The sequence below is a fragment of the Pangasianodon hypophthalmus genome, chromosome 17 (genome assembly GCF_027358585.1).
Source record: "Pangasianodon hypophthalmus isolate fPanHyp1 chromosome 17, fPanHyp1.pri, whole genome shotgun sequence".
NCBI lineage: Eukaryota > Metazoa > Chordata > Actinopteri > Siluriformes > Pangasiidae > Pangasianodon > Pangasianodon hypophthalmus.
The window spans coordinates 10030386-10044399 of NC_069726.1; the positions used below are offsets into that span (position 1 = coordinate 10030386).

The window sequence follows — 14014 nt, forward strand, 5'->3', positions numbered from 1 at the left end:
GACCTAGAAGTCCAGACAACACTAATGAATTAAAGAGCCCCTAGCACACAGGCCTTGTATGGTGCTAAGTCAAAGTTTTTCATGTCAATCATCTTCACCTCATAGACTGGATCCAGTGCACTGCTAGTCACAGGATCCTGGCTTTTCTTTTAGGGACTGCTATCGGCATCACATCCCCATCTACACTAAAGGTGTATGGGATCACAGTGCACCACATCACAGTTGATCTCCCTAGGGTTTTACAGGCTGCCACAGTGCCCCAACAGCCAGACAAAGGACCTCCCCCTTGTTCTAGAGTACCTTAAGAGCTCTGTTTATGAGCCTACGAAGGATGCTGAACTGAAATCAGTATCTCTGAAAACCTTGACATGTCAATAATGCTACTTTAAAGACATATCTGAAATCTCTCTGCAGAACAGAGTTGATACAGTGCAGCCAAAAGTCTCATAACACCCTGGTCCATGAATCAAACTGCAGTAACAGTACAGCTCCTGCAGCCTCAGTCTGGATAGACACACACATCCTATCTCAAATGAAAGTCATTTTTAAGAGAAATGATTGCTCAAGCTTGTATTAATTCTGACCCTGTGTGCCCTTCTGGGACAGATTTTTCTGACCCTTCAGACATGAGTGGAATAGAAGTGCTATAGTGCCTGAAATGCCAGAAATGGTGAGGTCTTATACCTGAAAGGATGTTGTGCACTCTGCTGAAAGCTGCACTCTGTCTGACACTTCAGCAGTAGTGAACTTTTGTCTGTGTTCAGGCTGAAAGAGTTCTCCTTAAAATTTAACAAAAGCAAGGAAGAACATCTCAGAGAAGGGCAAAGTAACAACAGTTTGGTGGTTGGTAGAATAACCCCAGAGAGATACATGAAGCAAGAGAGAGACCTAATAACAAAAGCCCATATATTTATAGGTTTTATATAGAGAGATCAGACACATCAGACACTGCATATATGAATTGTTGATCAGTTCACAATTAATGCTTTAGTCCATTGCTTTAGAAAAGAACACAATGTGATGTAAACCTCCACACACCATCCAAGAATAAGGACTATTACCTTCAATGTGAACTTTTCAGAATTTTGAAGTTGATCACATATGCTTGAACCTAGAAACTGGCCACCATAAAGATAGTGACAAGATCCCTCTGAGCAGTAGGTCTGTGCCAATTATCTTTTGAAGGTGAAGGTGAAGTGACTTGTGGCCAAGTATGGTGACCCATACTCGGAATTTGTGCTCTGCATTTAACCCATCCAAGTGCACACACACAGTAGTGAACACATACACCGTGAACACACACCCGGAGCAGTTGATATTTGATATAAAATACCATGATATTCAATAGTCCTGATACTGTTACTATGGACACGTCAAAATATCTTCACAGTGCTTGCATTTCATTTTTAAGATAGCACTTTTTAGCAGTCTTTGTCTCATTTAGCAGCGTAAGACACCTAGCACTTAAGATGTGGTATTTTTTTACACAGATTGTAAAGCAAGAATTCAATGTATCCTTTTTGGTGAAGACAATTCCGTAATACCTAATACAAGCGTTCCAGGAAAGTTTGAAAAATGTGGTGGAGAGAATGTCCATTGAATATGATTTTAAATATAACTTAACCATATCTCTAGCCAACATTCTCTACTGAGCGAGTACATTAATTATCACCGAGGGAAATGATGTGTTACTCAAACACGTTACTCAAAAAAAATAAAATAAAATAAAATAAAATTCTAAAGCTTTTTTTTAGTCTCATGGAACAGATTTGTTTTCATTTTAAGTAGTTTCAATCAACACTGTCTCTATAAGTCATGAGATGCACATCCATCAAAACACAACTACATCCGTTTATGCTCCAAATGTCCACTTTTAAGCTCAATAGAAATCCATTAAAATCACATACTCTTTCAGATACGCTGATCTACAACAGTGTTATGATTCATGTAGCTGCAGAGCAAATTGTCTGTACAGTAATGATACTCAGTAGGTCAGCATGGGAATCAGAATAAACTCAAACAAGCTGTTTGTTCACTGTCCCATTGTCTCATGTCATGTTTTTCATGTTTACAGATAACGGGTAGTTTAGGAGATGTGCAGTCACTCTGTTCCTAACAGTAGTGCTTCTGGAGCTATTTCAGAAGCAATGCGGACTGAATGAAAGGTCACTTACGGTACACACGCCATTTTCGTGTTGCATTGTGTAAATTCTACACAAGCTCTAAGCTCACAAGCAGAAGAAGTGACTGAAAGTAAATAAATGCCACATACAGATAACACTATAAATGATGTATAATAGCACTAAAATCCCCCAAATCCCCTTGTATTTTTGTATTGGTATTTTTTAAATACATGATAATATAGTAACCCATTATAATAGATTAGGTCATTATTCTGATAGCAGGCATTTCAGATGTGTTACCTTGTATCCGGGTCCCAGCTGATGAATGGCGAAGATCTGCGCTGGGTTAAGTGCCTCACTGAACACATACACAGCACCAAGCTGACCGCAGAAGACCCGATTGGCATCGGCCGTCTCCGAAGAGCCAAGGAAACATTTATCATAACTCTGAAGCAGAGAAAGGGGGGGGAGGGATGGTGGAAAACAGAGAGCTAGGAGAAGGAATGGATAGCATTTGTTTATCAGGGCATCAGTTCTGCTTATCGGACAGCTTCCTGTGGAGCCTTCTGAACTTGTTTACTCTACCCCTGTGCTTTCACTCTTATATATCTCTGTATTGGACTGACTCACATGTACACAAAATACACTGTAACACTGTAACACACACACACACACACACACACACACAGAAATCTAAGAGGTCCAATTTATCAACCCTCTCTGCTGCATATTTTAACCCACCATTTTTTACTCCTTGTCTTCGCTGGTTCTCTTCTACCCTCAGGGGGAAGTGCTTATCTAAAGTAGAGGCGCTAATCATTGTGAAGACACTTACATCATTGGTGTTGACGTGCCAGGCCATGTCGCCGTAAGAGACCAACTGGCCATTCACATAGCAGCGGATTTCACTGTTCCTCCAGCGGTTGTAGATGTGCACAATGCTGATCATGTACCACTGCAGAACAAAGGAGAGAAGGGGTGAGCCTAAATGAGGGCAATGTAGACGAGGACAAGGAGAAGACGGTGTTCCAATTCATAAGCGTTCAAAGGTCACGCTGTTATTCAGAAATGCAAATTCTAATATTAAGTCCTCACCAGCTTTCACAAGCCTTATCCCTGTTTGGATTCTAGAGCTAACCTAACTAACTAGACCTAACTAGACTTTGGCACAGACTAACTTAACTGTCTGATTATGTGATGGATAAAAACCTGATTTATATCAGGAAGCTTGTGAGGGGAAAAAAAAAATCATTCTGAAGTGTTAATGAGTCCTATGTGAAGATGGTGTATTATTATTGAAGCCCTTCCTTTTAGTTTCTTGTTTATAAGAAAATGTTTGGTTATATCTACACCCTGCCTCCTTTAATTTGAGAATGTCTTGGCTTAAAGATGTTCCAAAAAGCTTCACCATTTCGACATGGTGACAGATGTTCAAACATTTTGTGATACTGAATATTTTTCCTCTTATGTTTAAAGCCTTTACCAAAGGTAGAATCAAATGCTACAAAAACTCTAGCCTTCCCTTGCCCACAACTGTGTGGGCATTGCATAATGAGTGCAGTGGCGTCTTCTTGGTAAACAACCTGTCAACATTTTAAAAAGATTAGTAATGACCTCGGGGAATGTTTCCAGAACCCCTTTCCTTTTTTTTCAATACAAGCTATGAGTCAAAACACTTTGTAGGGTGTAATTAGCATGTAGTTTCTAGTGGTATCACAGCAAGCAGTTTGTGCTCAACGGACTGCTCTGCCACTATCTTTATCTTATGACTTTATTCTCTTGGATGTACAGCATGTTCAGTTTGTCAGCTGCCTCACTTTCAGGTTTGGTTAGAGAAATCAAAGCTGACAGAAAGCTCTTAAAACTTGGAATTAACACTCAGAGGTCAGAGGTGTTTATTTTTATTCCCATATGATGTATATGCAGCATGAAGCATGTTGAAGAGCAAATCCCACCTTGAAAAAGAAAGAACATAAGCTAAAGATAACAGTAAGAAGCTAAGCATTAAAATAGGTTGACAGGGGCTTTAAAAACCATTAGAGAAGAAAGGATTTGTGTGATCTGAGTGTGAATGCCACTATGGATGCTTATATATGACTGTGGTTATGTTATGGTAACTCTTATTTCAACCGAAGCTCATGCTTGCTTGAGATAAAGATGAGTCACCCAAAGTGGCTAAAAGCACAATCATTCTGACTTGACAAAAGCTCTAGTTTGATCACTGCAAGACCATTATTGCTTTTGGCTTTCTCTTCTTTTTCTTGTTTTTTTTTTTTTTTCCTTTCTTTTCTTTGATTATCTCCCTCCAGCACATGCACACACATTCACACACACAGAGCTGTTCTAATTGCCAGACAAGGTAGCACGCTAATTAGGTGAGCAAGCTTCATTGTTAAGCAAAGCGCACGATCCAGCAGCCCGCACCAGCATGACTGTGTGTGTGTGTGTGTTTATGATTCTGACTGTCAAAGCTGGGAGATCTTGCAACTTTCCTTCTAATAGGCAGCCAATCCTCTGTTCTCCTTCTCGGAAAACCATCTGCAGGAAGTAAAATTCCTGGCCTATTTAAAATTCATTTCATATTGAACAATGCGTGTTGCTGGAGTGTGAGGCGGAAATCTGGCGGGTCAAAAGGGAAACCAGACAAAGCCAGATGTAGCTGAGAGAGATCAGGTAGAGAGAAAAAGACAGATACTGAGAGAGAGAGAGAGAGAGAGAGAGAGCGCGAGTGAGAGCGAGAGCGCAGGTGGCTGGGGGAAGTGCAGTGCTCCTGTCCAGCTGCAGCCCCCTCACGCCATGCTGAGAGGTGCTAGAGTGTGAACACCAGCGTGTCACCTACACTGCTGCCAGGTCTTCTGTGTGTGTTTGTGTGTGAACATATGTGTGCGTTTGCATGTGTGTATGATTTAGCACTCCAGATGGATCCATGTCCCAGCAGTGAGGGAAAATTAACTAGGATTTAGATTCTTGTCTCAGATGTATTCAAATGTCCGAGAGCCTCCAGGGTGAGCAGTTAAGTCAAAGGTTTGCATGAACTGCAAGGTTTTGCTCATGTTCCTTTGTAATCACAAAGAAGAAAAATATTTATTTGTGTATTTAATGACCATATTTATATTGTATTCAGAAATATCATGTTGATTTTTTTTCCACTTGTCTTTAAGTGGTTTTTATTAGCTCTGTCTTTGTGGAAGTTTGTCTTTTGACACTTTCATAACTTTTAACACCCCTTCCTGATTCTGTGAAGATCAACATTTTCTGTTTAGTTCTTATGAAAGCTGTTTTCCAGATCCAAATGACTCCTGACCACTGAAGTGTTTATACCTGTCTGAAAAACTCATGTCATAAATAGGAATTAAAAAAAACTAAACATGTTAACTGTTTAGTCATTATGAACAGAAAAGCACAATTAAATTAACACTGATTTGTGGATGTACTGCAATATAGTTTTTTTTGCAATTTCTTTTCTACCTAGATACCAAGGGATTGCAAACATATATGTGTCCTGAGCGCTACAAAATTTCCATTTAATGAGTCAATACAGTCCAGCTCCATTTCAAATGATCCAATGCAGAAAAATAGTCTGACTGAAGTTGCTGCACTGTATCACATGTCCATCTCACACCATACTGCTTTTGATCTTTTGTGCTTTTTAAAACTCCAGGCCATATGTGTGCCTGCAGTGCTGTGGTTGATTTCACAGTTGGCTGATTGTACTAGCAAAAAAAAAAAGATTCCTATTAAGCTATAAGCTGCTGATATTTACTGTGAAGTTCCTGAGGAAATCTCTGCAGCAGTAAAGTGCCAATACAAGCACAGAAAATTAGCTAGAGAAGTAAGATTATACTTACTTTGAAAGCAGTATTGATAGAACACTGTAAACCTTAATGTTGTCTTTACTTAAACAATCAAGTAATCATGACTAAACGTGGCTTAAAATGCTGTGATTTGTACCCATAAATCAAAAATTTAAGTTCCTTTACCTTATTTACCTACAAAACACATAAACATAAGAGTTCAAGTGTTATGAACCCAAAATCATGGTTCTTTAAAATAGTTCACTCTGGTCTTTCTTTGATGTGATTGGCCATGCAAAGAGTTCCGCCTAGCAACAAGAGAACTCATGCACTGATTGGTAGATAATTGCAAAAGCAGTCCTCTTCGTCTGGTCTGTTGCTGGTACGGGTATAGTGAAGTTCAAGAGTTCACCATGAGTAGAAGAGACGACTTTTTGTGCATTTACATAGAAATGGCAATCATGTAGAGGATGTTTTGTAAATAAAGTTACATTTTGCTGAAAAGTGTTAACTTCCTCTCTGTATGGAGACTTTTGGTGGCTAGTGGCTAGCCTGTGGCGCTGTGGCAGGATCGATTCACGGTCAGTAAACTATAAAGTACGTTATACGAACACCAAGTCAAGTTAATGTCATTATTTAAGCACACTATATGAACACTAAGTTAAGTGAACTTAACAGTTTAAGTACAGTTTACGTGAACACCAAGTAAAGTGAACTTAAATATACAATTTAAGACCGTTTTGGAGACCGGTATTTTCTCTAGAGAACGCAACTTATTTTCTTAAGGAAGACTCTGAAAACAGAACCAAGTCTGAAAAACATTAAGTGTTGAGGTGTCGTGGAAAAGGCAAGTCTCACCTTCCTGGGCTGGAAGTCGTATTTCACGCAGTGCTGGAAGCCTTTGCCTTTGGACTTTAGCGACGTCACGATCAAACAGTTCCCCACAAAATGGGCAGAGTATCCAATTCCTTTGCTCGTTCGGAAACTAGGAGAGAAAGGGTGCAGAGGGGAAAGAAAAGATGACACCGAATGCTGGCAAACTCCTCAAACACAGCAGTGTTGTGTCTAGATGTTAAAGCATTTTATTCCATCACCATGTTCATGTTTTACTCCCAGAAGGAACCCTGTTTTTTCAGCTGAGTGCAACAGTGTAGCCAGAAATATAAAGTTTGCCTACATAGCTGCAAGATGTGCCACAATCGAAGCACTAGGATCATATTGGGAAATCCACTCAGCTCACCAATAACATGAAAGAACAAATGAATTATTATTTTTACTTAGATAAATCACGTCTACTTTTTATAATACAAGTACTATTTTTGTGCGCAGATTACATTTGTTTTGAGCTCAGATGGGGATACATCAGAGTAGCTAAAGAGTATCACAGAACTCCAGACAAACACGGCTGCATAAAGAACAGCATTTACAGAACAAGCCGGGTTCTGTTGATAAGACGGAAGACTATCAGAGCTATCTTTGTTCTTATTCTCTCTCTCCCCCTCTCTCTCAGCAGTTTCAGGATTCCATGCTGATTTCGGCATGGTTACAGATATCCACAATTTTGAAGAGAATCAAAAGCAAGGAAAAAAAAAAAAAAAATTCAACACATGCAGTTTTCCCATTACTTCACTTTCAGCTGATCAGGAGTTAGTACTACTATACATAATAAAGAGACGGTATTCGCCGTCATGAGTATCAATGCAGAAAGGAAGCCTCCCAAGTCAAATGGACAAATAAATGAAAAATGGTGAGAGAATTCCTTGAGCTGTGTGATGTTGCAAAAAACAAACAAACAAACAAAGTGGTTTTGAAATAAACCACTTCAAGCCAATTAATTAAGCTAATTAAACTTAATAAACTTAATTTACAGCAGGGATCATCAGTTAGATTTGACCTGGGGCCAAATACTTGCAGAGTGTATCTGCATTAGACCTGTGTTTCATGTGCTCGATGTGGGGAATAACAAAACGACCTCACACACTCTACGTAGTGCACTACAATTGTACACCATTTGATATTTAGACACAGAAAAAAAAATGTGCTTGAAAAATGTAATGTAGTAAATGTACATCTCTGTCTTTATATATTTACTCACATATAAATAGAAAGTGATCTCCACTAAAGCCACTTAAAAGGTCCTTTTTTTTTTTTTGGTTTTGAACAGCCACTTGACATGCTGCTTGAAATATTTTACACAAAACGGTATGGAACTAGAGAAGTCCTGGCTTTTCAGTACAAATTGTTGCTCACTTCCATTCTCATTCCTTGCTGTGTCAGACACTTGGCCTAACAGCACACATCTTTCATTTAGCATAAGAACTAATGAGAGCAGTGTTTTTAGCTGTTCGTACGGGTATGTTTTCACTCTGCACTGCGTGGTGTCTCTCTCTCTCTCTCACATGCGCACACACACACACACACACACACACACACACACACAATATATATATTTTTATCTGTGTAAATGTTCATTACTCAGAGCCATTACTTAATAAATAAGGTTATATTTGTTACATTCCCTCTAATGGTCTATTGCTTGTCCCACCTGCACAAGAACCTCATGGGTAAAGTTCTTCATCACACTATAATCTAATGCACTGTGTATTAGAAAATAATGACCTTGGCTTCTCAAACGGAATGAACTAAAAAAATTAAAAAATAATAAACAATCATAATAATAAATCACAAACAGAATGAACTCAAATGAACCTGGCTACAAATTGAGTGTAGCTTTAAGGGTGTTTCAGTCTTTAAAACGTGGAAAGTCATAACAGTACTTTTAAATAATTTCCAACATACACCGATCAGCCATAACTTTAAAACCACCTGCCTAATATTGTAGGTCCCCCTTATGCCACCAAAATAGCTCTGACCCATCGAGGCTTGGACTCTGAAGGTGTGCTGTGGTGTCTGGCACCAAGATGTTAGCAGCAGATCCGTTAAGTCCTGTAAGTTGTGAGGTGGGGCCTGCATGGATCAGACTTGATGGCCAGCACATCTCAATGCTTGATCAGATTGAGATCTGGCGAATTTGGAGGCCAAGCCAATTGTTCCTCAAACCATTGCTGAACAATATCTGAGTAAGGCAGGGCACATTATCCTTCTGAAAGAGGCCACTGCCATTAGGGAATAACGTTGCCGTGAAGGGGTCTCCTTGATCTGCAACAAGTTTTAGATGTTTAGGTTTCCCAGCAGAACATTGCCCAGAGCAACGCATTGACTCCACTGGCTTGCCTTCTTCCCATAGTGCATCCTGGTGCCATCTCTTCCCCAGGTAAGCGACACACACACCTGGTCGTCCACATGATGTAAAAAATGTGATTCGTCAGACCAGGCCACCTTCTTATGCAAGCTGCGATGCATTGTGACACCTTTCTGTCATAGCCAGCATGCTCTGACCCAGTCGTCTAGCCATCACAATTTGGTCATTCACATCCTCATTCACATTTCCTGCTTTCAACATGTCAACTTCGAGCACTGACTGTTCGCTTGCTGCCTAATATATCCCACCCCTAATATGTACCGCTGTAACGAGATAATCAATGTTATTCACTTCACCTGTCAGCGGTTTTAATGTTACGGCTGATTGGTGTATGTGATTTTGTAAAAAGCTTTGCACATTAATAAAGCTATTTTCAGGTTTATTTAACTTGTACAAAATCAACCATTTGGGTGCTTTCTGAAGGCAACAGTGTAATTAAATCAAAAGGTCAGTACCAATATAACGTGACTAGGCGTGAGTAAACAAGAAACCTATGGTATCTTGCGACAGCTTTTTTTTTTTAAATAAACACTTCACCTGACTTTGTTTCTCCTTGTGACATTTAGCTAGTCACATATTTACCTACTCCATCCTGCAGGACACCTTCCAGCACAGAGCTTTTCTTAGTAGCATGAAATATAGGCCAACACTCAATAAAATTAACAGTGGGCCCTCTGAGGCCAGGCCAGGAGAGTATCCTCCCACCAAAAAGAGTAACACTTTATTCTCGTACATGTCCGGCCATTCATCCAGGTTTAGACCCCCGAGATCCCTGGCGTTTATTTTAATCCAATGATTTACAATTACAATGGGAAGCCTGGACTAGAGAAGAAAACTGGTCCTGGATGACAGTACTTACCAGTATAGGTAGGGTTTGTCCTTGTCTACATTGATATTGTTCAGAGGGTCCATACGGAACCATGTGTTGAGAGTGAAACCGTTCTGGTAAGGCCACTTAGCAATGGGAGGCAAAGCAATGGCCTAGACAAAGGAGACATTACGTATACAACATCAGAACACAAACATATACATGCAGGCATAAATGTAACACCAGTACAGTTACTCAAATGCAAATCACATCTTGAAATGGGGAACATGTAGCCGTTGGAACCTAAGACTCATATAACTACCAAAAACTTTTAAAACTTTTAATTGAGAGCATTGTATACTGTTGCAATAGCCCTTTCATATGTCTTCCTTTTACATATAATAAGGATTAATGTGAAGTACAGTCGATCTGGCACAATTTTCCCTTTAGTTCTAGAGAAATGTTATTCTGATTTTAAAACATGCTGTGAGGAAGAGGAGGAGAGTGAGTGTCTCACCGCTGCACTGCGTCCTGGGAAGTTGAAGAAGGTATCTGGGCCATGTCTCTGAGGCATCTGGTTCAGGACAGACAGCAGCTTGATTGCGTGCCTCGGCTGCAGAAAGTCCAGAGTCAGATAAAAAGGCAGAGGAGATACCGAGAAAAGCTTTTTAAGCGAGTGGATAATAAGAGCTGACAGATTTCACAAAATCTCTCTCAGTTTTGGCCATTCAGTTATTCCTCCCTATTGCATAGCAGGTACTAGCCTGGAAGGGTGAAGTGTAACACATGCTTCCTCACAGACATATGAAAAGCATCCACAGCATCTTTCTGAACTGCAACTCCTGGGGAGGAGGAGAGTGCTAACTGCCCATAGTTAGAGATAGCATCACTCTGACTGACAGAGAAGAACAGAAGGCTTTCCTTCCCACCCATGAATCCTGGCTAAACTCACAATCTTACAATAATGTAGACATTTTGTGGAATGGAAAGCAGGCAGGTGATAAAGACAGAAATACAAAAACAAGTACCAACAAATTAGAAAAATGTGGAGCATTTCAGAAGAAAGAAGACAGCCTTCACTGTCACAGTCAGTATACATGTACAGTGCAGTGAAATTCTTTTCGTCGCATATCTCAGTTTGTTAGGAAGTTGAGGTCAGAGCACAGGTCAGCCATGTTACAGCACCCCTGGAGCAGAGGGGATTTAGGGCCATGCTCAAGGGGCTGACAGTGGCAGCTTGGTGGTGCTGGGGTTTGAACTCGCAACCTTCTGATCAGTAGCCCAGAGCCAACCATTTTCAATAAGCATGGATGAGATTATGAGGTGGGAAAAAAAAAATCCATATTTTTCGGCTATGACCCCCAGTGTAAATCCAAACCTTAACTAATCAATATCCTGTCCATCATTCCTGTAGCACATTCCTCCCCTCAGGCTCTGAACCTCATTGACGTCAGACCTCAAGAAGTTTTCTGATTAGGGGCCACATGTATTAAATTCCTCAGGGATTCATATTCTGTCAAAATGACTATCAGTGAGCTATGAGTGGATGAACTGATGTTGGGGGAATGTGTGTCTTTTACTCACCCATATGCCATTATCTCCTCTCAGCATGCTAAACAGCAGCTTCAGCTCTTTCACTGTGATACTGTAGCTGGCCAAAACCCCCAGCATATCCACCAAGAGGTCTAAAAGACAGAGAGAAAGCGACAGTGGTAGAGAGAATGTACAAAAATCGAAAAAATAAACAGTTTTACTAGAACTAGTTAGAAATACCACTGATCATGCAATTTTCCTTTTTTTTTCCTGCCAAAGAAGGCTTTGTCCTCATAAATAATTTATGAGAATGCATTTACCCCTATGCTAATGACCTATATCATGCTGTAATATAACAAAAAAGGCAAGAGGCCACACTGGGGAAATATTAATTTGTATGCTTGAACCTTAAAAAAATGACAAAATTAATTAACCTTGAGTTAACTTTCATAGTCAAGTTCTCATTCACAACCCCATACATTTTAAATTCTGTTGAAATACTAATGGCCTCTTAAGTGACCAACAATTTAAAAAATGATGCTATTTGACAGATATAAGCCAATGTTTCAGTGATCTGCTCGTCTTTCAAGGTGACGCACAATCGCAGTACAGCAAGGTCCTGCCTCATTTACCTACTACAGAGTTATGGAAAAAATATATATATATATATATATATATATATATATATATATATATATATATATATATATATATATATAAAATTGGTTATTTATTTAGATTTACAGCATTTAGCAGATGTCTTTATCCACAGTGACTTATAAAAGTGCTCTGTAGGCTCTATCAAAAACACATCCTCTTTCTAGATCATTGGCATTAATTAAAGAATATGAAGAATAAAGAAAGCGAGCCAACACAACCCCTAAATTAAGACAAATAAAACTAATCATTGAATTATAAGAAAAGAAATGTGGCCGTATAAACGGAGGAAGGGCTGGTCTGTCTCCGCATAGCCTTAAGCCATAAACAAATGCCTCAGCTAACAGAAGATTAAGGTTGCGCTTATGAGGGAAAGGATGTTTAAAGACTGGTATGATTTTTTGGAGGATGATTTATAAGCCAGCTGCCTCATAAATCGGTTCCATTGGCCACGGTATCTTGTTTTAACGCTCCGCAAGACTTTAGATCCAGCACTTTGGCCAAGACACTTAAACCAGTTTAAACATAGCAGTTTCCCTGTGTGATGTGCTTGATGCGCATGATTACCCGAGTACTCCTCCGTTTTCATGTCATACCATTTTCTTTTCAACTCGCTTAATTCACAGCTAAAATTTTTTTTTTAATTCTACCCCTGAGAAAGTGGTTAACTCTCATTTTAGTGCTGTGAGTTTCACCTTTTATGGAGTTTTGTGGGCGTCACCAAACGTAAATCAGCTGTGCTGTGTATGTGCCTGCTAATTTATGGGTGAGCGATCGGCGTTTCCGAAAATTTTGTAAATCTGGCAAAAATTTTTTAGTTCTTTTTGGCTTAGGCAAACATTTACACACGACTTTACTAAAAGACTGATAAATGAGGCCCAGTGTATCTAGGACACACAGAATCATTTCTATTGTGAGACACACTCCAAAAATTGGAAAAAGGGGAGTGGATAATGGAGTGGGATAATGTCCATACATCAGAAATGTGATCGCTTCTCAACTCAAATTTTATTTGAGGCTATGTCATTGCTCTTACACCATTACATCGTCTTGCCCCACCATAGTCTATGGTCACGAGTCGCTGCTGTCATAACAATAAATATATATATATTTTTTTACTAACTTTAACTTAGTAAGCTGGCTAGCTAGCTTAGGACGTATATTCTGTAGCTAACATGTTCTGGTTACCATGTTACCCGCTGTGGTTTGACCCAAATACATTAGAATAAGATAAGAGAACCAGGTTTGAGTGCATTAAGCCCCATAATGAGCAATAAAGCAATCACAGAAAATGTATTCATGTCAATCAAGGCAACTCTAAAAACTGTTTAATTCACAGCTCATGTTTGCTTTTTCAAATCATACAAGGCCGGCCTTAGCTTCATATGCAGCCTAGAATGCTTTAGATTCCATGAGAAGAGAGGGAGAGGGCCATCAGCATGCTCCAGGTGGACTTTCATGTAGCAGCACTGTCACTCCACTGTGTACTGACTGCGGATGAGATTTCAGTCAACTTTCAAGACAGAGGACCAGCCACGTTCTAGTCTCCATGTCTGACCTTTAACCTGCGAGACTTCCTGGATCCAGGTGAGTGTCTGCTTGCTTAATGCAGCAACTTCATCAAGTTCTTCTCTAGGAATGGAGAGAATCCCACTACTGCACAGTACGAGTTTTGACTCTATGATTAGGTTTGAGAAGGCTCTATCCACACCAGAGGGCTTGAGCCATCCAAACACAAGTTACTGCAGAACTGCAGGACAGCATTCCATGTTCACAACTCTTTTTTTTATCATTACATAATGAACTAGCAGTAGCAATGCAGAAACTTGCCAACACC

General features: G+C 39.7%; 1 protein-coding gene across 11 annotated transcripts in view; it reads right to left on the reverse strand.

Moving 5' to 3' along the window:
* nbeaa (neurobeachin a) overlaps positions 1–14014 on the reverse strand; it is a 157352-nt gene that overhangs the window by 73448 nt on the left and 69890 nt on the right. For all 11 annotated transcript variants that reach the window (XM_026941772.3, XM_026941764.3, XM_026941767.3 and 8 more), the window contains exons 3-8: positions 11572–11672; positions 10505–10600; positions 10039–10160; positions 6776–6902; positions 2959–3078; positions 2424–2570 (exon numbers count right to left, since the gene is read on the reverse strand). In XM_026941772.3, the coding sequence (XP_026797573.3) occupies positions 2424–2570; positions 2959–3078; positions 6776–6902; positions 10039–10160; positions 10505–10600; positions 11572–11672 (713 nt within the window). The remainder of the gene's footprint in view (positions 1–2423; positions 2571–2958; positions 3079–6775; positions 6903–10038; positions 10161–10504; positions 10601–11571; positions 11673–14014) is intronic.